The sequence below is a fragment of the Natrix helvetica genome, assembly GCF_964273705.1.
Source record: "Natrix helvetica genome assembly, chromosome: 12".
NCBI lineage: Eukaryota > Metazoa > Chordata > Lepidosauria > Squamata > Natricidae > Natrix > Natrix helvetica.
This window is the reverse complement of record NC_138556.1, coordinates 14,178,217-14,199,159: the sequence shown is the minus strand read 5'-3', so window position 1 is coordinate 14,199,159 and position 20,943 is coordinate 14,178,217. Positions and strand designations below refer to the sequence as shown.

At 41.8% G+C, this 20,943-nt stretch overlaps 1 protein-coding gene across 3 annotated transcripts in view; it reads right to left on the bottom strand.

Annotated features, from left to right (window-relative positions):
• Positions 1-20,943, bottom strand: part of FBN1 (fibrillin 1) — a 196,600-nt gene that overhangs the window by 26,984 nt on the left and 148,673 nt on the right. For all 3 annotated transcript variants that reach the window (XM_081964556.1, XM_081964555.1, XM_081964557.1), the window contains exons 38-50: positions 20,611-20,775; positions 19,447-19,515; positions 19,203-19,328; positions 18,435-18,557; positions 14,255-14,413; positions 13,944-14,015; positions 11,934-12,059; positions 10,588-10,710; positions 8,196-8,321; positions 7,150-7,266; positions 6,125-6,253; positions 4,939-5,058; positions 3,060-3,185 (exon numbers count right to left, since the gene is read on the bottom strand). In XM_081964556.1, the coding sequence (XP_081820682.1) occupies positions 3,060-3,185; positions 4,939-5,058; positions 6,125-6,253; positions 7,150-7,266; positions 8,196-8,321; positions 10,588-10,710; positions 11,934-12,059; positions 13,944-14,015; positions 14,255-14,413; positions 18,435-18,557; positions 19,203-19,328; positions 19,447-19,515; positions 20,611-20,775 (1,581 nt within the window). The remainder of the gene's footprint in view (positions 1-3,059; positions 3,186-4,938; positions 5,059-6,124; positions 6,254-7,149; positions 7,267-8,195; positions 8,322-10,587; positions 10,711-11,933; positions 12,060-13,943; positions 14,016-14,254; positions 14,414-18,434; positions 18,558-19,202; positions 19,329-19,446; positions 19,516-20,610; positions 20,776-20,943) is intronic.

The following is a 20,943-nucleotide window of genomic DNA, read 5'->3' as shown; positions in this document are numbered from 1 at the left end:
AATGGTTCCATTTATCTTTATATCCTAGTATTAACTGTGTAGGTTGAAGGAGAAAACAGAAGTTTTCTTATTGTGAATTTCTGACCTTCAGCATCTTACGGAGAACATTCCTTGAATGCTCTGAGGTCCTCAACTCCATTCTTAAATTTAAAACTACGGTACAAGCGTTGGCATTTTAAAGGGTTTACTACATTCTATTAATCTCCACCCCAGATCAGGTCTTAGGAAAGGATGGAATTAACCCCAGGATTCCTTATCTACCACATTTAAGTGTACATCTCCAACAAACTCCCAAGACTAACCACATATCTGCATTTTCAGTAAACGTCCTCAATTAAGACTCTGGGGAAAGATAATTCAATTTAACAATCATAAAATATGTGCCTCGCTATTCTGCTTTCAATAAATGAATCAACTAGGTTATTGTGTTTAATTGTCACATTCCAATGCTATAACCACTAATCCCCAACAGCTGGAACAGCGCACAGTTTCCAATTAAATTCTGGTTCCAATTTTTGCTACAGTTAACATACTTGATATAAGCTTCCAAGCTTAAGTTCTCACTTATTATTTTACACAACATACAGACCATTCATTTCCTGATGCCCTATAATTTGGGGGCAGGGGAGAGTTCCTGGCTAATTTCACCCTCTATCTCCCCTCCCCACATCCCTTAAAAAAACTTCCTGGACAACTAATTGACTAACCACAGAGATGGGTCCTTACTGGTTTGGACCGGTTTGGCCAAGTAGATAGTAACTCGGCAGGCCACAAGCCCGAACTGGTTCCATCTTGTTTTATTGCTTCTGCGCATGAGCACAAGCAACATTTTTACTTCTGTGCATGCGCGCGTTGCGCCCCCCCCCAAGCGCATCCCTCAGTGAACCGGCAATAAAAGAAGCCGGAACCCACCCCTGACTAACCAATAACTGAGAATTGGCTTTGAAGAACGAGAGAGAAGATGATTCTTTCTGTGCTCTTCCAGATTTCCAATGTGTCATGAATGGTGGTTGATGTCATCCTTTTGAGGCAGGTCAGATCAAGATAAAAGCCCAACAGAGACTCCAAGAATGCTCTTTATTTATTAAGGGAGAACAAGAACCTTGAAAGCCCATCCAATTTTCTCTCTGTCCCATCTAAACAAAATCAAAGGCAGGGACATTCTCACTCTTCCTTCTTTCTCTACCAAAAAAACTGTTAATTTTTTCTCTTCAAGTCATCCCTGAACAGCTTGCGCATTCCTTCCCCAAAGCCAACTCTACATTCCTTCCTTTATTTATTTATTTGACCTAGAACTTTGGGGTGGATCACAGCAGAAGGGATTTTATGGTCATCCAGCACATTGAAGCTACAAATATTGCCCAGTTATTGGGCAAGAATGATGCAAGCTGGAAAGCCAATTGTGAGGGGGCTTCAGTGCCTTGGTAGAAATAGATAATTTTGGGAATCTGAGTTGGAAATGTGTGAGAATTTGCCTTTTTGTGAATATAACAGGGGGGAAAAAATAAGAATTTTATAGGTTATGTAAAGAATTGCAGAATGAAGAATTACAGCAAGGGGATTTCAAATGAATTCCTTATCTTACAATTGTTTTCTGAAAGATGGACTCAATTAAGTTTGGAAGATTTGCTGAAAGACAATTTGTTTTTAGCCAAGACAACCTTATTCAAAATCCTTAATTATCTAAAAGCTGCTATCATATTTTTCGGTTGGCAAACAATATTTCCAAAATGGTAAGAACGAAAGAAATGAAACCATAACAGCAGTAATAACAGAATGATTTAGGATTATTGTTTTTTCATTGCAAGTATATAAAGCACCACTCGGATCAATGAATTGCTCTCCAATACTTCTAAGCCAATAGATCTGAAAGTTTTAAAGCATAAAATAATGACTGACATCCAGATAAAGGGGACTCCTAAATTAAATTCTCATGGAATTCATTTAAAGGACTTCCTTCAGAGCTGTTCAATAGGAAGGGATAAAACCACAAGGAGGCGATCTATCTAATTTACTCAGTTACAAAATTATACCACAAAACATTCCTTTTTTCCCCCCCTTCAACCCAAGTAAGCAAGGCCAAACCACAAAGTGGTTTTGGAATTCTGATAAATTCCTTCTTTAGCATAATTAATTATATTATCTGTGAGAGGAAGTGAGAAGACATTGCCAGAAGGTTAAAGCGGAGTCACCAGTCCAAAATCCTAGAAAGAGCCATTGTTTCTCCACTAAAAAAGGCAAAGGGATTCAGTAGAGTGACCCACTTAATGATTTGTAGATTGACTCTGCCGAGATCTCCAGCTGTTACACTCAGTACTCAATATACAGTTAGTACTCTTGGCAACGAGATGCAGGGTGCAAACCTCTCTGTGTTTATGCAGAATGAATTCCCCTGGATTGAGTGGAACCATCTTTTGACTAAACGTGTTTAGCACTTGTCTGAAAAATAAGGTTTGGCCAGACAGTTTACACCGTCTTCTTGAAATGGTCATCATCTTGCTGGGTTTGTGTTTGGTTTCAATCCTAGTTAGCCACCTAGAGCAGGGGTCAGCAACCCGTGGCTCTTGGAGCCGCATGTGGCTCTTCCATCCCTCTGATGTGGCTCCCTGTCGCCAGTCAGCACCACACATTTGAGAGGAGCTTCCAGTTTTGGGAGGGAAAGCAGGACGTGCCAGGAGAAGACTCTATGGCAAGGGACGGGTTTTCCTGTCAGCTCCACAATTGATAGGGCTTTCGGTTAAGACAGGTAGAGGAAAAAGGATGCTGTGCTAGGAGGAGACTCTATGGTGGGGAAATCGGACTTCCGGTCGGCTCCAGAATTGAATGGGGGTTACTTCCGGTTAGGACCTTTGTGGCTCTTTGAGTGTTTAAGGCTGCCGACACCTGACCTACAATCACAATTTGCTGGTTGAGTGACCATAATAAATTGATTAAATAAATAAATTAAACCATGGAAACAACACAGGTGTTTACGGAGATGCATAAGGAATCTACCGCTGTAATTTACAGTTGACGACATCAATTTAGCAATTTTACATGAAATAATGAAAGACTCGTACCTTGGCATCTTCGCCCATTAGTGGACACTATGAAACCTTCCGGACATAAGCAAGCAAAACTACCTTCTGTATTACTACAGGTGCCCAAGACACAGAAATCTGCTTCTTCTTTACACTCATCAATATCTGTAAGGAAAGTATACTTAGAATTATAAACAGAATAAGGAAGAGTTTGCAAAGCCAGCAACTGCTTTCTCCACCATTCCTGACCTATCAACACAGGTCCCTGATTTGAAATTAGGAAGGAATCCCGTTCACTTAATGGGTGGCAATTTCTTCATAGTTCATTCTCAAGTTTCTGATACTCTGGACAAGGAGTGTCAAACTCAAGGCGCGGGGGCTGGATCTGGCCCATGGGGTGTGTTGGGAGTATACTCCTAGTGTTGGGCAGGCAATATATATCAATCTACCATGACAAATGGTCGCTGTTACTTTAAATGAGTGGATGTATCTAACAGATGTAATTAGCTTTGCTATAAGAGGAAGTCAGGAGAGCTCATTCTCTCTCTCTGCGTGTCCTATGATTGATGACTTGATGACTGGAACGTGAACTGCGACTGTAAGCAATTGTTTGTTCTTTGAACTATGTTTGGACTAATATCTACTATCTACTATCACTGCTTGTGAAGCAAATTTAGTAGTAAAGCTACTTAATTTTACTAGCAGTGTCTGTGACTCTATTCGTGTGTTTCTACTAGCAACGTTTTTCTCTCTGGCTGCATATTCCGCTGTGCTACTTTCTGTCTCCCAACGGAGATACCCCCTAACAGGGTGCTTAGAGTTGGCCTGCGGGGCCTCCCTGGAAACAACAAAGGGCCGGCCGACGGTGCCTCTGCCAGTGAAAACAGAGCTCAGGAGAGTTGGCCCTCCCTGGCTCTCTTTTTTCTGGCAGAGGGATGCAGGAGTCCATCGCAGCTGGAAGTGGAATTCAGGAGCCCGTTTTCGCTGGCACTTACCCGACATGAGTGATGTCGAGCTGGCTATACCCACCCTGGCTACACCACCACCCCAATCCCCCCAAGGTCAAACACAATCCTGATGAGGCACTCAATGAAATTGAGTTTGACACCTCTGCTCTGGACAGTGGGGAAATCATGGGGAAACCATGGGAATGTTTCTAATATATGTCTTTGGAGATTCTCAGTCATCTACACAAGGTCATAGCTGTCTCAAAGGTGCTTTTTCAAAAGACAAATGGACTGGGTTTTTTTGAACTACTTAAAAAAAACGTGCACCCTGGATCTAAACCAGGGGTCAGCAAAATGAGGCTCTGCAGCCGCATGCAGCTCTTTCATCCCTCTGATGTGGTTCCCTGTGCAACAATTTTGAGAGGACCGTCCGGTTTGGGCGGGGGAAGTACAGCGCGCCAGGAGGAGACTCTATGGCAAGGGGCGGGATTTCTGCTCGGCTCCACAATTGATAGGGCTTTCCGCTAGGCCAGGTAGAGGAAAAAGGACGTCACGCTAGGAGGAGACTCTATGGTGGGGGAACCGGACTTCTGGTCAGCAGAGGAAAATGGACGCCACGCTAGGAGGAGACTCTATGGTGGGGAACTAGACTTCCGGTCAGCTTCAGAATTGAATGGGGGGCTTCCGGTTAGGACCTTTGTGGCTCCCGGTGTTTTCTTTTCTGTGGGAAACGGGTCGAAATGGTTCTTTTGAGTGTTTAAAGTTGCCGACTATGAACCAACACTCTATGGATAGATATCAGGAAAAGATCAACACGCTGATTCTTAATGAGCCTCATTTGGCCAGTTGGTGAGGATTTTGTTAGCCAGAAGGGACCAATGTTGCTCCCTATAAGATTAGAACAAGGGGTGATTGTTATTATTTTTAGCCCTACTTTTTTACTGTCTGACTTTTAAGCCCCCGTTGCGTACCAACACACTTGTCCTCGTCCAAGGCATATCCAGGGGGACAGATGCACCTATAAGACCCGTCCAGATTTTGACATGTACCAGGAGCACATTTCCCAGGATCTAATGCGCACTCATTGATATCTGTAAGAAAATAAACATAAAACAATCACAAGTTCTTATTACTTTCGTGCAGTTTGGGGGCTACTCTTTTGGTTAGCAAAGTTTACACCGATTTTTAAAAAAAAAACAAAAACAAGGAGAAAAACTTTTTTTAAAAAAATATCACAGGCAAGAAACGATTTAACAATAAAGAATGGTGATGCAACTAACAAAAAGTTAGAGGTAGTTTTAGGTCTTAAATAGAACATCACTTCTTCTGATGCACTGTTGTCTATATCCCTAAAATTCCTGATTGGTTTTGTCCTGAGTATGAATTCATCAACAAGCTAGACGAAATGAAGCTGAAGCGAAGGCTTCAAAAATGGGTGCTTCTCACTAATTTATAGGCAGATGAAAAAGCAACTGTACACAATATACAATAATACTATAATACTGCGTATTTTCTTCCTGTAAATATTTTTCCTGGAAGGGAAAGATGTTTACGTATGTCTTAAATTCCAATTGGGTTACTAAAACATTAGCAAATAAAGATTCCAATCTGTGAGATGACTGTAAAGTTCAAAAAGGATTTTCTTTGTAGAGAAAATACTCTGATATAGAATTAGAACAACAGAGTTGGAAGAGACCTTGGAGGTCTTCTAGTCCAACCCCCTGCTTAAGCAGGAAACCCTACACCACTTCAGGCAAATGGGTATCCTACATCTTCTTTAAAACTTCCAGTGTTGGAGCATTCACAACTTCTGGAGGCAACTTCTGTTCCACTGATTAATTGTTCTAGCTGTCAGGAAATTTCTCCTTAGTTCTAAGTTGCTTCTCTCCTTGATTAGTTTCCACCCGTTGCTTCTTGTTCTACCCTCAGGTGCCTTGGAGAATAGTTTGACTCCCTCTTCTTTGTGGAAACCCCTGATACTTGTACTTAGAAGGCATACTTAGAAGGCACTGAACAGAAATCGTTTTTAAACGACATTTATATTCCCAAATGGGCTCTTTCTGTAGAACATCTACACCTTCTTCAATCTGACGTATGGGTACATCAACCATTTAAAATAAAATGTGGCAAACGCTTTGATTAATTTCCACGACATACCAATGCAAATCCTTCTATCAGGCGACATCTCATAGCCCTCGTTGCAAAGGCATTGGAAAGACCCAACTGTGTTAATACATTGGCCATTTCTGCACAGGTGTCCATTTCCAGAGGTACATTCATCCACATCTAAAAGGGGTTGGGGGGGGGAGAGAGAGAGAGAGAGAGAGAGAAAAAGAAAGTGGTGAGGAAAGGACAGATAGTTAAAAAGAGAGGAAAGGAAGCAAATAAGAATTAGAAGCCACAACTGCCTTTCCACAACTGAGTGCTCAAACTGGAACAAGCATGCATGTGCGCATGCCAGAGTGCTGAAGATCCAAAGGCTAGCTGGGCAATGCATGTGCCTATTTTTCAGGCCATTTCCAGATCATTTCCCAAGCTGCTTTCAGACCATTTGGGGGGCATTTTTACGCTGTTTTTTGAGCCATTTTCAGGGCATTTTTCAGTGCTCTGGCACCCTCAAAGAGCAGCTGTCCAGAAGAATAGCTGGCGACAGTGCGCCTGCCCACAGAGAGGGCTCTGCATGCCACCTCTGGCACATGTGCCATAGGTTCGCAATCATGGTCTATACTAAACCCCCACCCCACCCACCCAGAGGTGAAATCCAGCAGGTTCTGACAGGTTCTGGAGAACCGGTAGCGGAAATTTTGAGTAGTTCGGAGAACCGGTAGTGGAAATTTTGAGTAGTTCGGAGAATTGGCAAATGCCACCTCTGGATGGCCCCAGAGTGGGGTGGGAATGGAGATTTTGCAGTATCCTTCCCCTGGAATGAAGAGGGAATAGAGATTTTACAGCATCCTTCCCCTGGAGTGGGGAGGGAATGGGGATTTTACAGTATCCTTCCCCTGCCACGCCCACCAAGCCACGCCCACCAAGCCACACCATGCCCATCAAGTCACGCCCACAGAACCAGTGGTAAAAAAAATTGAATTTGACCACTGCACCCACCCACCCCCCAGCATATGATTGTTAAATGATCAACTAATACATTTACACAACCTTGCACAACTGAAAGGTTTCCTTACCTATACAGTCATTGTTGTGAGATAGGATGAATCCGATATTACAACGGCAGTTGAAAGAGCCAATTGTATTTCTACAGGTGCCATTTCCACAGGGATCTCTTTCGCACTCATTAATATCTGTGAAGAGAGTAAGAAATACAGAATGAGACACATGCATATCATTGGCAACGCAGAAGAAATACAGGTCAGTTCACTAACATGAATCAAGGTAAAATGAAGGTGGACACATTGGTTAAATCAGACCCAATCTTGAAACTTAGAAATATGGTTTTGCAAAACAAACAAATAAAATGTCCTATGCTATTCATAATTTGTACAGAAAGATGCACCCAACCCTACTGTAACGAGAGAGAGAGAGAGAGAAGTTGGATTAACCAGAATCCAAAACAGAAGTGAGCTATCTCACAATGAAAGCTACAACCTTAAACATGTGATTAAAACTGTGCTGAAGGGATTTGAACAAGTCTAAAATGATGAAAACATTGGCCTGAAAGAAACATGAAAAGCATTCGTAATTCTTCTGCAGACATTACGTTTTTGGGAAATGACTATTTGTTCTTTTTTCTGTCTGAGAAGTTTCTGAAAGTTTTAAGTAGAATATCAAATTTATTTGTTTATGAATGTATCTGTCGCAGCTCTGGGTAAGTTACCAAATATAACAATTTACAACCAAGTTAAATCAAAGAATTGCGTAATCAAAGAGAAGTCTGGAAAAGCCAACAACTATTCAACAAACCAAAATACCACACAATGAGTTCATTGTCCCATTCTCACCCAAGGCATGGATTTAGATATAACTTATAAAGCAGGGCCGGGCAATGATGTCAACGTTACAACTTGTGGACTTCAACTCCCAGAATTCCTGGGCCAGCCATATTCTGGGATTTGAAGTCCTCAAGTCATAAAATTGTCATAGTTGTCCACCTTGGATCATTTAATAGGATCACGTAGAAGCTACAGCTATCCACATCACACCTGTAAAATGACCCACAATAAACATAGCCTTTCTGTTATTCACAAGGCTAAAAATATAAACACATACATACCCAAACACATTGTTTCATCTTCATTGGTTTTGAATCCCGTGTGGCAACGGCATGTATAACCTCCTTCACGGTCTAAGCAATCACCATGGCTACAAATATTGGGTATCTCTAGACACTCATTGCGATCTGTAATCACAGAAAGCTTAAAAATTTCAGAATTTTTCAGCAAGAGAACAGTTGGGGGAAAAAACAGTTGAAAAACAGTTCCATCTTTCAAAACATGAACATTTTGCTAACTTATTTCTCAACAGGAACACAAAGCACTAAGTTAGCTTTAAATTTAGGAGCAAATTATGACGAGTTGAAGTAGAAGAATTTGGCACCTAAATATCTCCTCTTTAAAGCATTGTAAGGAAAAAAAATTAATGCAATCCTAACAGTACAATGGAATTAAACTGTATGCATTCCTAAACAAGTTCAACTTATTGTATCCTTTGGTATGAATACGACTTAACAAGCTGTAAATATTATGTTTTATTTTCCCTTCCTGAGCAAAATTCGGGGAAATAAAGTTTCTGCCAACACATCTTAAGGTACATTGTTGATTGTATCAGCTTTTGACCTGGAGTTTCCTGTTTCTATTGCAGAGAATGAGCTTACAGAATTATTAGGTTTAACAAGATGCTAAATCACCACGTTTTCCTAAAGAATCCAAACCTTTCAATCTCAAAGTGAAAATCCACTTCTGCTTCTACGTTTACATCTTTTCCTGCAAAAACTGCAGGTCTATGGGAAAAGGTGTTTTTCTCTCAAATACAGCCCATGAAAATACTACTTCCACTACTACTAACTCTATCTACCAGATGGACATCTGGCCCACAACATGCCTGACACACTATTGTGCAAAATATATTGTGCAAAAGAAAAAGTCCAGTCCATTGCTATTGCAATACCAGGGGATTCAAGAACTGAGGAGAAACAGCTAGAAAAAAATAATATTGTGATTTACAAATTGAACTTAAGCGATTATGGAAGAAGAAATCAATGGTTGTACAAATAGTAATGGCAAATCTAGACAGTATACTAAAAAGCAGAGACATCCCCCTGCCAACCAAAGTGTGTATAGTCAAGGCTATGGTTTTCCCAGTTGCAATGTATGGCTGTGAAAGTTGGACCATAAGAAACGCTGAGCGCCAAGGAATTGAAGTTTTTGAACTATGGTGCTGGAGAAGACTCCTACAAGTCCCTTGGACCGCAAGGCGATCAAACCGGTCAGTCCTAGAGGAGATCAACCCCGACTGCTCTTTAGAAGGCCAGATCCTGAAGAGGAAACTCAAATCCTTTGGCCACCTAATGAGAAGGAAGGACTCCCTGGAGAAGAGCCTCATGCTGGGAACGATGGAGGGCAAAAGAAGAAGGGGAAGACAGAGAATGAGGTGGCTGGATGGAGTCACTGAAGCATTAGGCGTGAGCTTAAATAGACTCCAGGGGATGGTAGAGGACAGGAAGGCCTGGAGGAACGTTGTCCATGGGGTCGCCATGGGTTGGACATGACTAACAACAACCAATAATAATAGGAGCCCTTGGAGCAATACCCAAAGGGCTGCCTAGATACATGGAAATTTTGAACTTTTTGGACCTGAATATCCTGACTTTGCAAAAATACCACCCTACTTGGAACTTCCTATATAATTAGACAGTACCTTAACAGTGCTTAGGTCCTAAGTTAGGACTTGAACTGTTCAATTTTTACCAGTCCCAGACTGTGAATCGAATTGAAGATTAAATCAATAATAGTGATAATGATAGAGTTCCTTATTTAATAGGCAGTCAATGAATTCTAAATTGAGTTCAATTATGGGGAATGTTCATGATTGTTATGACATTTGGTTGATGCTCAATTGCTGCTAGTTACTTTGGGTTCCTACAAGGAGAAAGAGAGAGAGCGAGAGAGAGAGAGGGAGGGAGAGGGAGAGCTAGGAAACTAAATTTGCCCTTTAAAACAAACAAGGAAACTACATTTTGAAATATATAGCACTGAAACACTTTGAGGTTGCTGCTTTAAATCAGCTGCTCACATTGCTGCGGAGATAAAAAAAATTACTACAGTATGTTTATATGCTTAAAACTGGGTACTCTACACTTAGCAAAAAAAACCTGGCATCTGTTGTGTTGAAGAAAGACTGTGCATTCTCTTTGGCTAGGTTGTGACTGAATTTTTCGGTCTAAGAAAATATAAACATTGCAAAGTTCCTTTGGCATCTTTCTGAGTGGAAAAAACAATTTATGGATTCAAGGTCAAAATAACATGGCATTACATTTTTTTTTAAAAAGAGAGTTTTAATGCAGCTGTTGTCCCTGTGTATATATTTTTTAAAAGTATCCCTATTCCACCAATCACTTAGCAGGCTTACATATTTTACAGTGCTGTTCAAATAGCAATAGTACTTACCAACACATCGTCCAACAGGTGTAAATCGATAACCAGGTTTACAATCACAGCGGAAGCTCCCTGGTGTATTTACGCAGTCCGCATTTTGTTGACAAACTGGTCCATTCTGGCATTCATCAATATCTGTTGGAAGTTGTTTTTTTTTTAAAAAAAGAAAGGTCTTAGAATTGATAATTGGTATTAGAGATAAAGGCTGTGTGTTATTTCAGATTCATTCCAGAAAGACGGCTTCCAATTTGCAAAAGTATTAAAGCAGGCATACTGCCCAGCTGCTAAAGGAGAATTTCTGTTGCAACTATAAAGTCCCGGGAAGAGGTGAATTTTAATGAATTTTTCTATAAACCGAATGCAAAATACAGCCCAGAAACATTAGCAAGGATGTCAAGAAAGTGACCGTTTGCACAATATTGTAGTCATAGACATCTGTGCCTTCCTGACGTATAATAGGACAAGTAGACAGCAGCATCTCTCTTTGACCAACAGATACTTTGAAAGGGATTCAGAAGAATCAAAAAGGTCTTAATATACTGATAGTCCTCAACATACAACCATTCATTTAATGACAGTCTGAAGTTACGACCATGTTGAAAAAAGCAACGTCTCAAAATTATAGCAATAGCAATAGAACTTAGTAATAAATGGGGGGCTACAGCCCAAAGATGTGTTTTCCAAAGTCGAGCTGATTAAGGATGCTCTGAGGATCCCACCTTTTTGGTTTCAAGCAGCGTTATTTCTTTCTCTACCCACTGCAAATTATTGTTACGGCCTGCTAGCAGAGCTGGCAGAAGATTCGGACAAGGAGGAGGTTGAGGAGGAACATGAAGCAGTCCTGGAGTCTGGAGAAGGCTCTGATGAGGGCTCTGTGTCGGAGGCAGAGAGGGGGCCAGAGCCGTATGCCAGTTATCAGTGAGGCAGACGAACAGCTGGAACCTGTTCCCGGTGTGCGCATGCGCAGAGTTCCCAGATGAAAGGAACAGCTAAGGAACAAGGGTCGACTTGGGAGTAAGGCCACAGGGGGGTAAAGTGACAGGTGGACGGTGAATGGCCCCTCCCATAGGGAATAAAAGAGGAGCGAAAGGGGAGTGGAGTTTGCAGGAGACAATGAGTTCATTCCTGCCTTCTTGCCAAGTATTGCGGCATCTGAAAGATATCAGCCTGGCCACTCTCCAAGCCTGATCAAGGTCGGTAACTGTGAACTATCTTGAAGGTCTGTGGGAGAGGAAAGACTTTGCTGGAGAGGAATTCACTGTCAATTAAATAAAAGGGGTTTATTGGGACGAGGACTCGGATTCGTGCTGCTGGGGAAGCCTCAGTCAGAAGAGAGATTCTGAGCAGAAGCAACTTACCTTCACAGATCAATAACTTGTCGTTGTAAAAGAAGCCTCCCGAACATTCACATCGGAAACTGCCAACCAGATTTATGCAAATCCCATTCTCACATACCCCTGGGATCTCCCGACACTCATCAATATCTGCAACAAGAGACAACAGAGGTGCCAACGTTCAGAACAAGACTTCTACCTAATGCAGCCCCAGGGTGGATTTGAATCAGTGATTTAAATCCCTAGCAAAAAGGCTTGATTTAAATCGAGTCGATTTAAATCATAATTTTTAAAGAGCAGATGTCATCTCTGTAGCAGCTTCTCCCCTGATCCGCTGTTGACTCACCAGCAGTCCCAATGTTGCAGAATATACAGCCTCATATACTACCTAACTAAGCTCCTTTTCATGCTGAATAAAACTAAATTATGAATGTATCCTAAATAGAAAACTCTTTAGATAGATTTTTTTTACTCCAAAAGCATTTTATTAAAAATACATTTGACAAAAATAAAAAAAAATCCAATTTAAATTTAAAAATCTGATTTAATTTTTTTAAAATCTTTTTTTATTTTTTAAACATCGTCGAGTTTTATCCGCCCTGTTAAATCCCAAATGATCATTTGTTTTTTTAAAAACAACAACCCATCTCTCAAAACATCTCCCTTAAGCACGACTACAAGTGCTGTCTCCTTTATTGCGGACGAGTTTGGCTTGCTCCTTATTTGAATAATAATAAAAAGGGTAGATTGCAGGGGTGACCCCAAAATATTATTTTATCATATTTATCTATATCTTAAATTATTGTATTCTATTCCAATTTCATTTTAGACTGCATTTTATTCTAATTTCATTTTACATCGTATATATATATATAATAACAGAGTTGGAAGGGACCTTGGAGGTCTTCTAGTCCAACCACCTGCCTAGACAGGAAACCCTATATCGTTTCAGACAAATGGCTATCCAACATTTCTTAAAGACTTCCAGTGTTGGGGCATTCACAACTTCTGGAGGCAACTTCTGTTCCACTGATTAATTGTTCTCACTGTCAGGAAATTTCTCCTTAGTTCAAGTTCCTTCTCTCCTTGATTAGTTTCCACCCATTGCTTCTTGTTCTACCCTCAGGTGCCTTGGAGAATAGTTTGACTCCCTCTTCTTTGTGGCAACCCCTGAGATATTGGAAGACTGCTATCATGTCTCCCCTAGTCCTTCTTTTCATTAAACTAGACATACCCAGTTCCTGCAACCGACCCAGTCCCCTCATCCTCTTTGTTGCTCTTCTCTGTGCTCTTTTTAATCCCATTCCATTTTAAATTGTGTTTTATCAAATTCCATTTTATATTGCTTTTTATCAAATTTTAGTCAGAATTTGTTTCTGGAACTTTACACTTTGATATGGCTCAAGGTCTAATCAATAAAGACTCAGTAAAAAAAAAAAGGAGTGGGGGAGACAGAAGGGAATTCTGTCTAAGAATCCCCTTGGCTTCGTTCCCACGAATTCCTCGGTTTTCCCACTAGGGTTGAGTCTTGTGAACCGTTTCCCCACTTTTACTGTGTGAAAAATATTCCATCTCCTGCTTCTCTGCCCCCTTCCCCCTCCCTGCCCCCGGCTCCCCTGCCCTCTGTCAAAGGGCACACAAACAAAACGCCTTCCCACCCTCGCCTCCCAACACAATGCCCTCAGGAACCGATGTGAAAGGTGAAGATAAAAATCTTAGGCTTTAAAAAGAAAAGACGCCTAGCTTTCCCACCCACCCACCCACCCCTGACCCGATTGGCAGAATCTTTCCACCTCTGCTGGGGTTGGAGTTGTTTACAACATTCTCCAATCTTTCTACCTCCATCATCCCAAACCAGGGGAATCATAAGATGCCCAGCTAGGAGGAATCAGAATGAGAAGGCTTGGGACTGGCAATAGGCTGAGTCCTACTGCGTTGTTTCGTCTTCAGAACTTCCAGAGAGGAAAGGCAAAAATGATTTCCCCCTTCCCTCCACGAGGATTAAAAAATAAATCTCCTTCGAAGGCAGCTCACCAACGGGCCGTCCTGTATAGATGTCGATAACGAAACCAGGCATTTGACTTCCACAGAGACTTAAAAACTCATCTAAAATGATAAAAAAAGAGAGAGAGGAAGAACTCCATGTGAATGTGTGTATATATATTGTGAATGTAGAATAAAGAAATCCCATGAAATAACAATGCTCCTTCTCCAGACAACTCTTAGAGCAACTGTTTAGCGTACTTCTCAAATGCACCTATTTACTGTCTGTACAATAAAATCGCTATTAGGTTCCTCCTCTGCAATATCTTTTTTTTTAAAGGGACCAAGATGCCAGTACGAACCAGTGCTTGGGATGGGACATTGTTCACAAGGCCGGTTCCAGGCCCGTCCAATGTTGTAAGAACAGCAGCACATTTTCTTGGTCATGTTAAAAAGCAGCTCTCCATCGCAGGTTTGATTGTCGGCATTGTAGTTCCTGTAGCAAAGGCTTCTCCTCATATCTGCAACAAGGGAGAAGAAGCATATTAGTGGCCTGGCACCAGGTCCATCATCTCCATCATCCTCCTCATCAGCCATCATCTCCACAAAGTCTCTTATCCTGCTGCCTCCCTGCCTCCCTTTTTCTTTCTTTTTCTTTTCTTCCTTCCTTCCTCTTTCTTTCTTTTTCTTTCTTTCTTTCCTTCCTGCTTTCCTTTTTCTTTCTTTCTTTCCTTCCTCCCTCTTTCCTTCTTTCCTTTCTTTCTTTCCTTCCTTCTTTCCTCTTTCCTTCCTTCCTTTCTTTCTTTTTCTTTCTTCCTTTCCTTCCTGCCTTCCTTTTTCTTTCTTTCTTTCTTTCTTTCTTTCTTTCTTTCCTCCCTCTTTCCTTTCTTTCCTTCCTTCCTTCTTTCCTCTTTCCTTCCTTCCTCTTTATTTCCTTCCTTCCTCTTTATTTATTTCCTTCCTTCCTCTTTCTTTCCTTTCTTTCCTTCCTTCCTCATTCTTTTCTTCCTTCCTTTTTTCTTTCTTTCTCTTTTTCTTTCTTTCCTTCCTCTTTCTTTCCTTCCTTCCTTCCTCTTTTTTTCTTTCTTTCTTTCTTTCCTTCCTCTTTCTTTCCTTTCTTTCCTTCCTTCCTCTTTTTCTTTCTTTTTCTTTCTTTCCTTCCTCTTTCTTTCTTTCCTTCCTTCCTTCCTCACTCATGAAAGGGGATCACATGACCCTGGGACATGGCAACCGACATAAATATGAGTCAGTGGTCATGCATCCAAATGTAAATCACATGACCACTAAGATGCTGCAATGGTCATAAGTGTGAAAAATGATCCCAAGTCATTTTTTCCCCAGTGCTGTTGTACCTTTGAACGGTCACTAAATGAACTGTTGTAAGTTGAGGACTATTGCGATACAATCTGCTGAGAAGATCTTTTATGCAATCTTTCCCACCCACCCCTGCACTTCCCATGCAACCAAGTGCAAAAAACCTACACAGAGTAATGTTCTTCCATAATTGCAGCTGGCTTAATTTCAGTAGGTTGTATGCACAGTTAATTTTTAGGAAAAGGGAGGGATGGCATTTGTACTCCAATTTTTTTTTCAACATCAAGAATCTTGGTTGTGTTGTGGACCGTCTGCAACCAGCAGAGCTGGCAACAGATCCGGGCAGTGAGGAGGTTGGGGAGGAACCTGGGCCAGTCCTGGAGTCTGGGGAAGGCTCCGGTGAGGGCTCTGTGTCGGAGGTAGAGAGGGGGCCAGAGCCGTATGCCAGTTCTCAGCTGCCTTCAGAGTCAGACATCAGTGAGGCAGAGGAACAGCTGGAGCCTGTTCCCAATGTGCACATGCGCAGAGGGGTTGACTTGGGAGTAAGGCCACAGGGGAACGATGAATGCCCCCCCCAGAGGAAATAAAAGAGGAGCGAAAGGGGAGTGGAGTTTGCAGGAGACAATTAGTTCTCCTAATTGGTTCATGACTCTCTGAGACTTCTTGCCAAGTTTTGCAGATCTCGGCCTGGCAGCTCTCCAAGCCAGATAAGGTCTGTGACTGAAAATCCTCCCTTGAAAGACTTTGCTGGATGTGAATGAGCAGAATTCACAGTCAATTAATAAAAGGGGTTTCTGTCGGGACCAGGAGTTTACTTCATGCTCTTGGGAAGCCTCGGTCAGAACAGGTTGAGCCTTCCTTTAGAGACAATCTTTACAAGTCGGTCCTATGTTTGAAGCCACCTCTTCTCTTTGACTCATTTTTCTGTTCCAGTGAAGCTGTTGCAATCCACTACTGTCAGGGCTGCAAATTTAACGACAACTGTTAAAGTTACATCATCATCGATGGAAAAATGTGTTGCTTGCAGAACCATCCAAAATCCCACGAATGTCACTGGGTTTCCTAATTATGAAATGTGGAACATGTTCTCCAAGGGGCCTCAAAACCTTGGCAGAAGAACACAGGCGCAAGTGTGTCCGTCAGCCATTCCTTTAAAACTTTGCTCCATTTATGATTTCATATCCTTCTGGAAAAATATTGGAAGAGGATGCCACATGGTTTTTGGCTTAGCTTTGCTTGTGCATGTTAAGTTCATTTGAGTTTGGAATTTCAAAAAAAAATAAAAAAATTAAGCAGAAGGGTAAGGCTGAAACAACATGCCCTGAATCAAAAGGTAAATCCTGAAATAACAAAGGTTTTGCATCATGAATGAATTCCTTTTTACCTACGCACCACATCTCAGTGACAACATTAGGGAACTTAACTCTTCCTATAGGGCTGGAGAAGACTCCTGCGAGTCCCCTTGGACTGCAAGGCGATCCAACCGGTCGGTCCTAGAGGAGATCAACCCTGACTGCTCTTTAGAAGGCCAGATCCTGAAGAGGAAACTCAAAGACTTTGGCCACCTAATGAGAAGGAAGGACTCCCTGGAGAAGAGCTTCATGCTGGGAACGATGGAGGGCAAAAGGGGATGACAGAGAATGAGGTGGCTGGATGGAGTCACCGAAGCAGTCGGCGTGAGCTTAAATGGACTCCAGGGGATGGTAGAGGACAGGAAGGCCTGGAGGAACGTTGTCCATGGGGTTGTGATGGGTCGGACACGACTTCGCAACTAACAACAATAACTCTTCCTAGAACTCAGAACATTATTCACTACCCCCAACTGAGCCACAAAAGATTGCCCAGTTCTACGGAAAATTACCAGATGATTCAGATGATGCTACATTAATAACCATGATATAAGCTGGGAGAGAGCCTTTGTTTTCTTTTTAAATAGATATAGAAAACAAGGTCCATTATTTGCATTTTAATTTCTCTAGTGAGAATTACAGATAATCCTTGACTGACCCACCGTTCATTTAGCAAAGTTTACAATGGCCCTTCAAAGGATGACTTAAACCGGTCCTCATACTTATGCCTGTGGCAGCATCCTGGGGTCAACGTGATCCCCGTCTGTGACCTTGGCTTCCAACAAGCAAAGTCAAGGGGGAAGTGGATTTGCTTAATGACCATCTGATTCACTTAACAACCATGGCAAAAGAGTAATAAAGTCAGGTATGATTCACTTAATCCTGCGCAGCAATGAAAAGTCAGGGCCCCAATGGCGCAAGTCAAGGACCATGAGTTCTAGAGATCCCATTGGAAATAGTCTACTCCTTGCTAGCACTGATGATGTTACCTAATTTGGGTAATGAAACGTCTACAAGAAAACAAGCAAGCTCAGAGAGGACCAAGGAGCCCTCAAACAGCCTACTGCCCTGCTCCGTTGACTGTGCTTCCTTAATACGAGGACTTTCCTGAGTTACACAAGATGCCATTTCCACAAAAAGAAAAGACACCATCAGAGTTAAGTATATTCAGAAAAATCTTGGCCTGTGCAGAAGCAGATAGGCTCACTCTTGAACTAAAAAATAAAGGGGAATCGGAATACTTTGAAGTCCGGAACAGATTTTATCCTCGGTATAAGACTAGGTGACAAGCCTGGAACAAACTTAAACAATGTGATTGGATAGAAGGATAGATAATGTATTAAGTAGGCTTATAGTTAATGGATGAGATTATTTGTATATAATGTGATTGTACGGTCACTCCGACGTCACGGTACTGCACTGTTTTAAATGTAAAAACTATAAAAATATATTTCAACAAGATGCAATTTCCACAAATTTGACTTTACAAAACTGAAGAGCTGCCACGATCGCATCTTTGCACACACACAAACATGGCAGCCAGCGATTTGAATGTGCAGAAAAATGGTGCCCAAGAAATTTCCAACCGACAAGAATCCTTACCATCAATCCTGGAGTCAACCTTTCAGTCATTCTCACTATTTTGGGGGTAAGTGGCTGGATTCCTAAAATAACATGGTCTTACCTGAGCTATGCTTAGATATTTTTTTTAAAAAAACCTACCCATCTTTCCTGCCTCTTTCTGCTCCCCCCCCCCAAAAAAGGAAAGCAACATGATTTGTTTCAGAGGAATTCCCCCCCCCACCCCACCCTTTGATCGGATTAAATAAAAACAGTAAACAACTTCTTAATCTGGAAAAAGAAATGGAGGCAACCTTACCCATACAATTATTTCCACCGTTGACTTGCAGATAATCCGGAGGACAAATACAAGTGAAATTTCCAATGGTGTTGTAACAGGTCCCAGGACCACAGATACCAACGGTGGCACATTCATCAACATCTGCAAGGAAAGTACAAAACTGGTAGTTCAGACTGACAACAAGGAAGGAAGGGAGGGTGGGAGGGAGGAATAGAGCATGAGGAAGGAAGGATGGATGGAAGGAAGGAAGGAAGGAAGGAAGGAAGGAAGGAAGGAAGGAAGGAAGGAAGGAAGGGGGAGGGAGGAATAGAGCATGAGAAAGGAAGGAAGGAAGGAAGAAAGAAAGAAAAAAGGAAAGAAGGAAGGAAGGAAGGAAGGGGGAGGGAGGGAGGGAGGAAGGAAGGAATAGAGCATGAGGAAGGTAAGAAGGAGAAAAGGGATGAATGGATGAATGAATGGATAGATGGACAAAGGAAGGGAGGAAGGAATACAGCACGAGGAAGAAAGGAAAGAAGGGATGAAGGAAGGAAGGAAAGAAGGAAGGGGGAGGGAGGAATAGAGCATGAGGAAGGAAGGAAGGAGGGAAGGAAGGAAGGAAGGAAAGAAAAAAAGGAAAGAAGGAAAGAAGGAAGGAAGGAAAGAAGGAAGGGGGAGGGAGGAATAGAGCATGCGGGAGGGAGGGAGGGAGGAATAGGATATGAAGAAGGAAGGAAGGAGAAAAAGGATGAATGGATGAATGAATGGATAGATGGACAAAGGAAGAAAGGGAGGGAGGGATTCACTTACCATCACATACTCGTGTATCTTCATTCAAATAGTACCCAGATGGACACAGGCACTGAAAGCTACCAAATGAATTGATGCATTGCCCTCCTTGACAAAGTCCAGGCAGTTCTTGACACTCATCAATATCTGTCCAGATAAAATAAGCCACAGCATTTTGTTAGAACCTCAAACCAACAAAGCTTGACTAAGAACAATTGATGTAATAGTCAGATGTCTAGAGAAAGAACACACAAAGCAGGTTTACCTTCCAAAATGACTGTAATAGGATTGGGTCGAAATCCTTCTCCTCCTGGACATAACTGCTTGTAATCAGCTGAAAGGGGAAACTAATATTATTAATCCGGCATTTTTACTTTGCAAGAAAAGTTAGACCCATGTTGTGGCCCGCAGAGTCGGACAGAGTGAAGCAGAGGAACAGCTGGAGCCTGTTCCCAGCATGCGCATGCACAGAACTGCCAGAAGAAAAGAACAACTCAGAAATCAGGGTGGACTTGGAAGTAAAGTCACAGGTGGAAAGTGATTGGCCCCTCCCATAGGACATAAAAGAGGAGCGAAAGGCGAGTGGGCTTTTGCAGCAAACAATTCGTTAGATTCGTTTCAGGAGTGTGGAGATCTGTCTGTGAATCTCAGAGACTCTGTGCCCAGTCTTTCCTTGCACAGCATCTCGTTTGGAAAGTATTTACATGGCAGCTTTCCAAGATAGATAAGGTCTGTGGTCATAAATATTCCTTTGAAAGACTGTTTGCCAGGCCTTGGCTGAATGTGAATGAGGAGAATTCACATTCGTTTAATAAAAGGGCTTTTGTCGGGACCAGGACTCTGCCTCGTGCTTTTTGGGGTAGCCTAGGTCAGAACAAGCCATTACAATCTTTTTCTCCTTTCTGCATGCTTCTTCCAACCCCAAATCCTTCAAATTGAAGATTTCCTGAATGAAAACAAGCATTTCCCCCATATAACACATTCACCAGATAGGCACACATCCTCAGTTCAATTCACTTCATGCTCCCAAATTAAATTTGCCATTCTTATTTTCAAATACATATTTTTTTTCAAAGTCAACATTGTAGGAGATGACCAAGCTGAGCTCAAGGGAGGGGACAAACGTATCATTAGCCTCAAGTCCCTTTGTGTCCACAAGATATCTAGGTCAAGTCCTCCTTGAATTCCATTGACTCTTATCTACCACCCATTTGCTTTGACCATTAGTAGTTCAGATTCTTATAGAGAGCCTTAGCATACAATCAACCCGTCGTCATTTGAACAACCTTGTTTCCCGATTTATTGTGCCTGATAGTTCTCCTATAAATAAACTACCTCCCTGTAATCCTGGTTATATTCTGTCTCTTAGGAAGCAAGCAGTTTGAAAGCATAAATCAGGCATAAGTTTGCCCTTTTCCATCTCACTTACTTGAATTCACAGCCGGACACTGTTCACAAGGAATGCCCCAAGCTTTACCAAGGGAACAACAGCAAGAAGCCTTGGAAACCCCGATGCCAATTTCATTACTGCAAGCTGTATCACCATTATCTCCTCGAGGTTTAATTTCCAAATAACAGTAGCCGGAGCGTATATCTAAAGTAGGAAAGTAGCACATGCTCAAAACATCATCAATGGCAAACTTTTTAAATGACCAATTGTCAGGTGTATGTATGCATGTATGTGTGTATATATATATATATACAGTATATAAAAGAAACAGACATTATGATATCCAGAACTTTTAAAATATATTGCTCACTG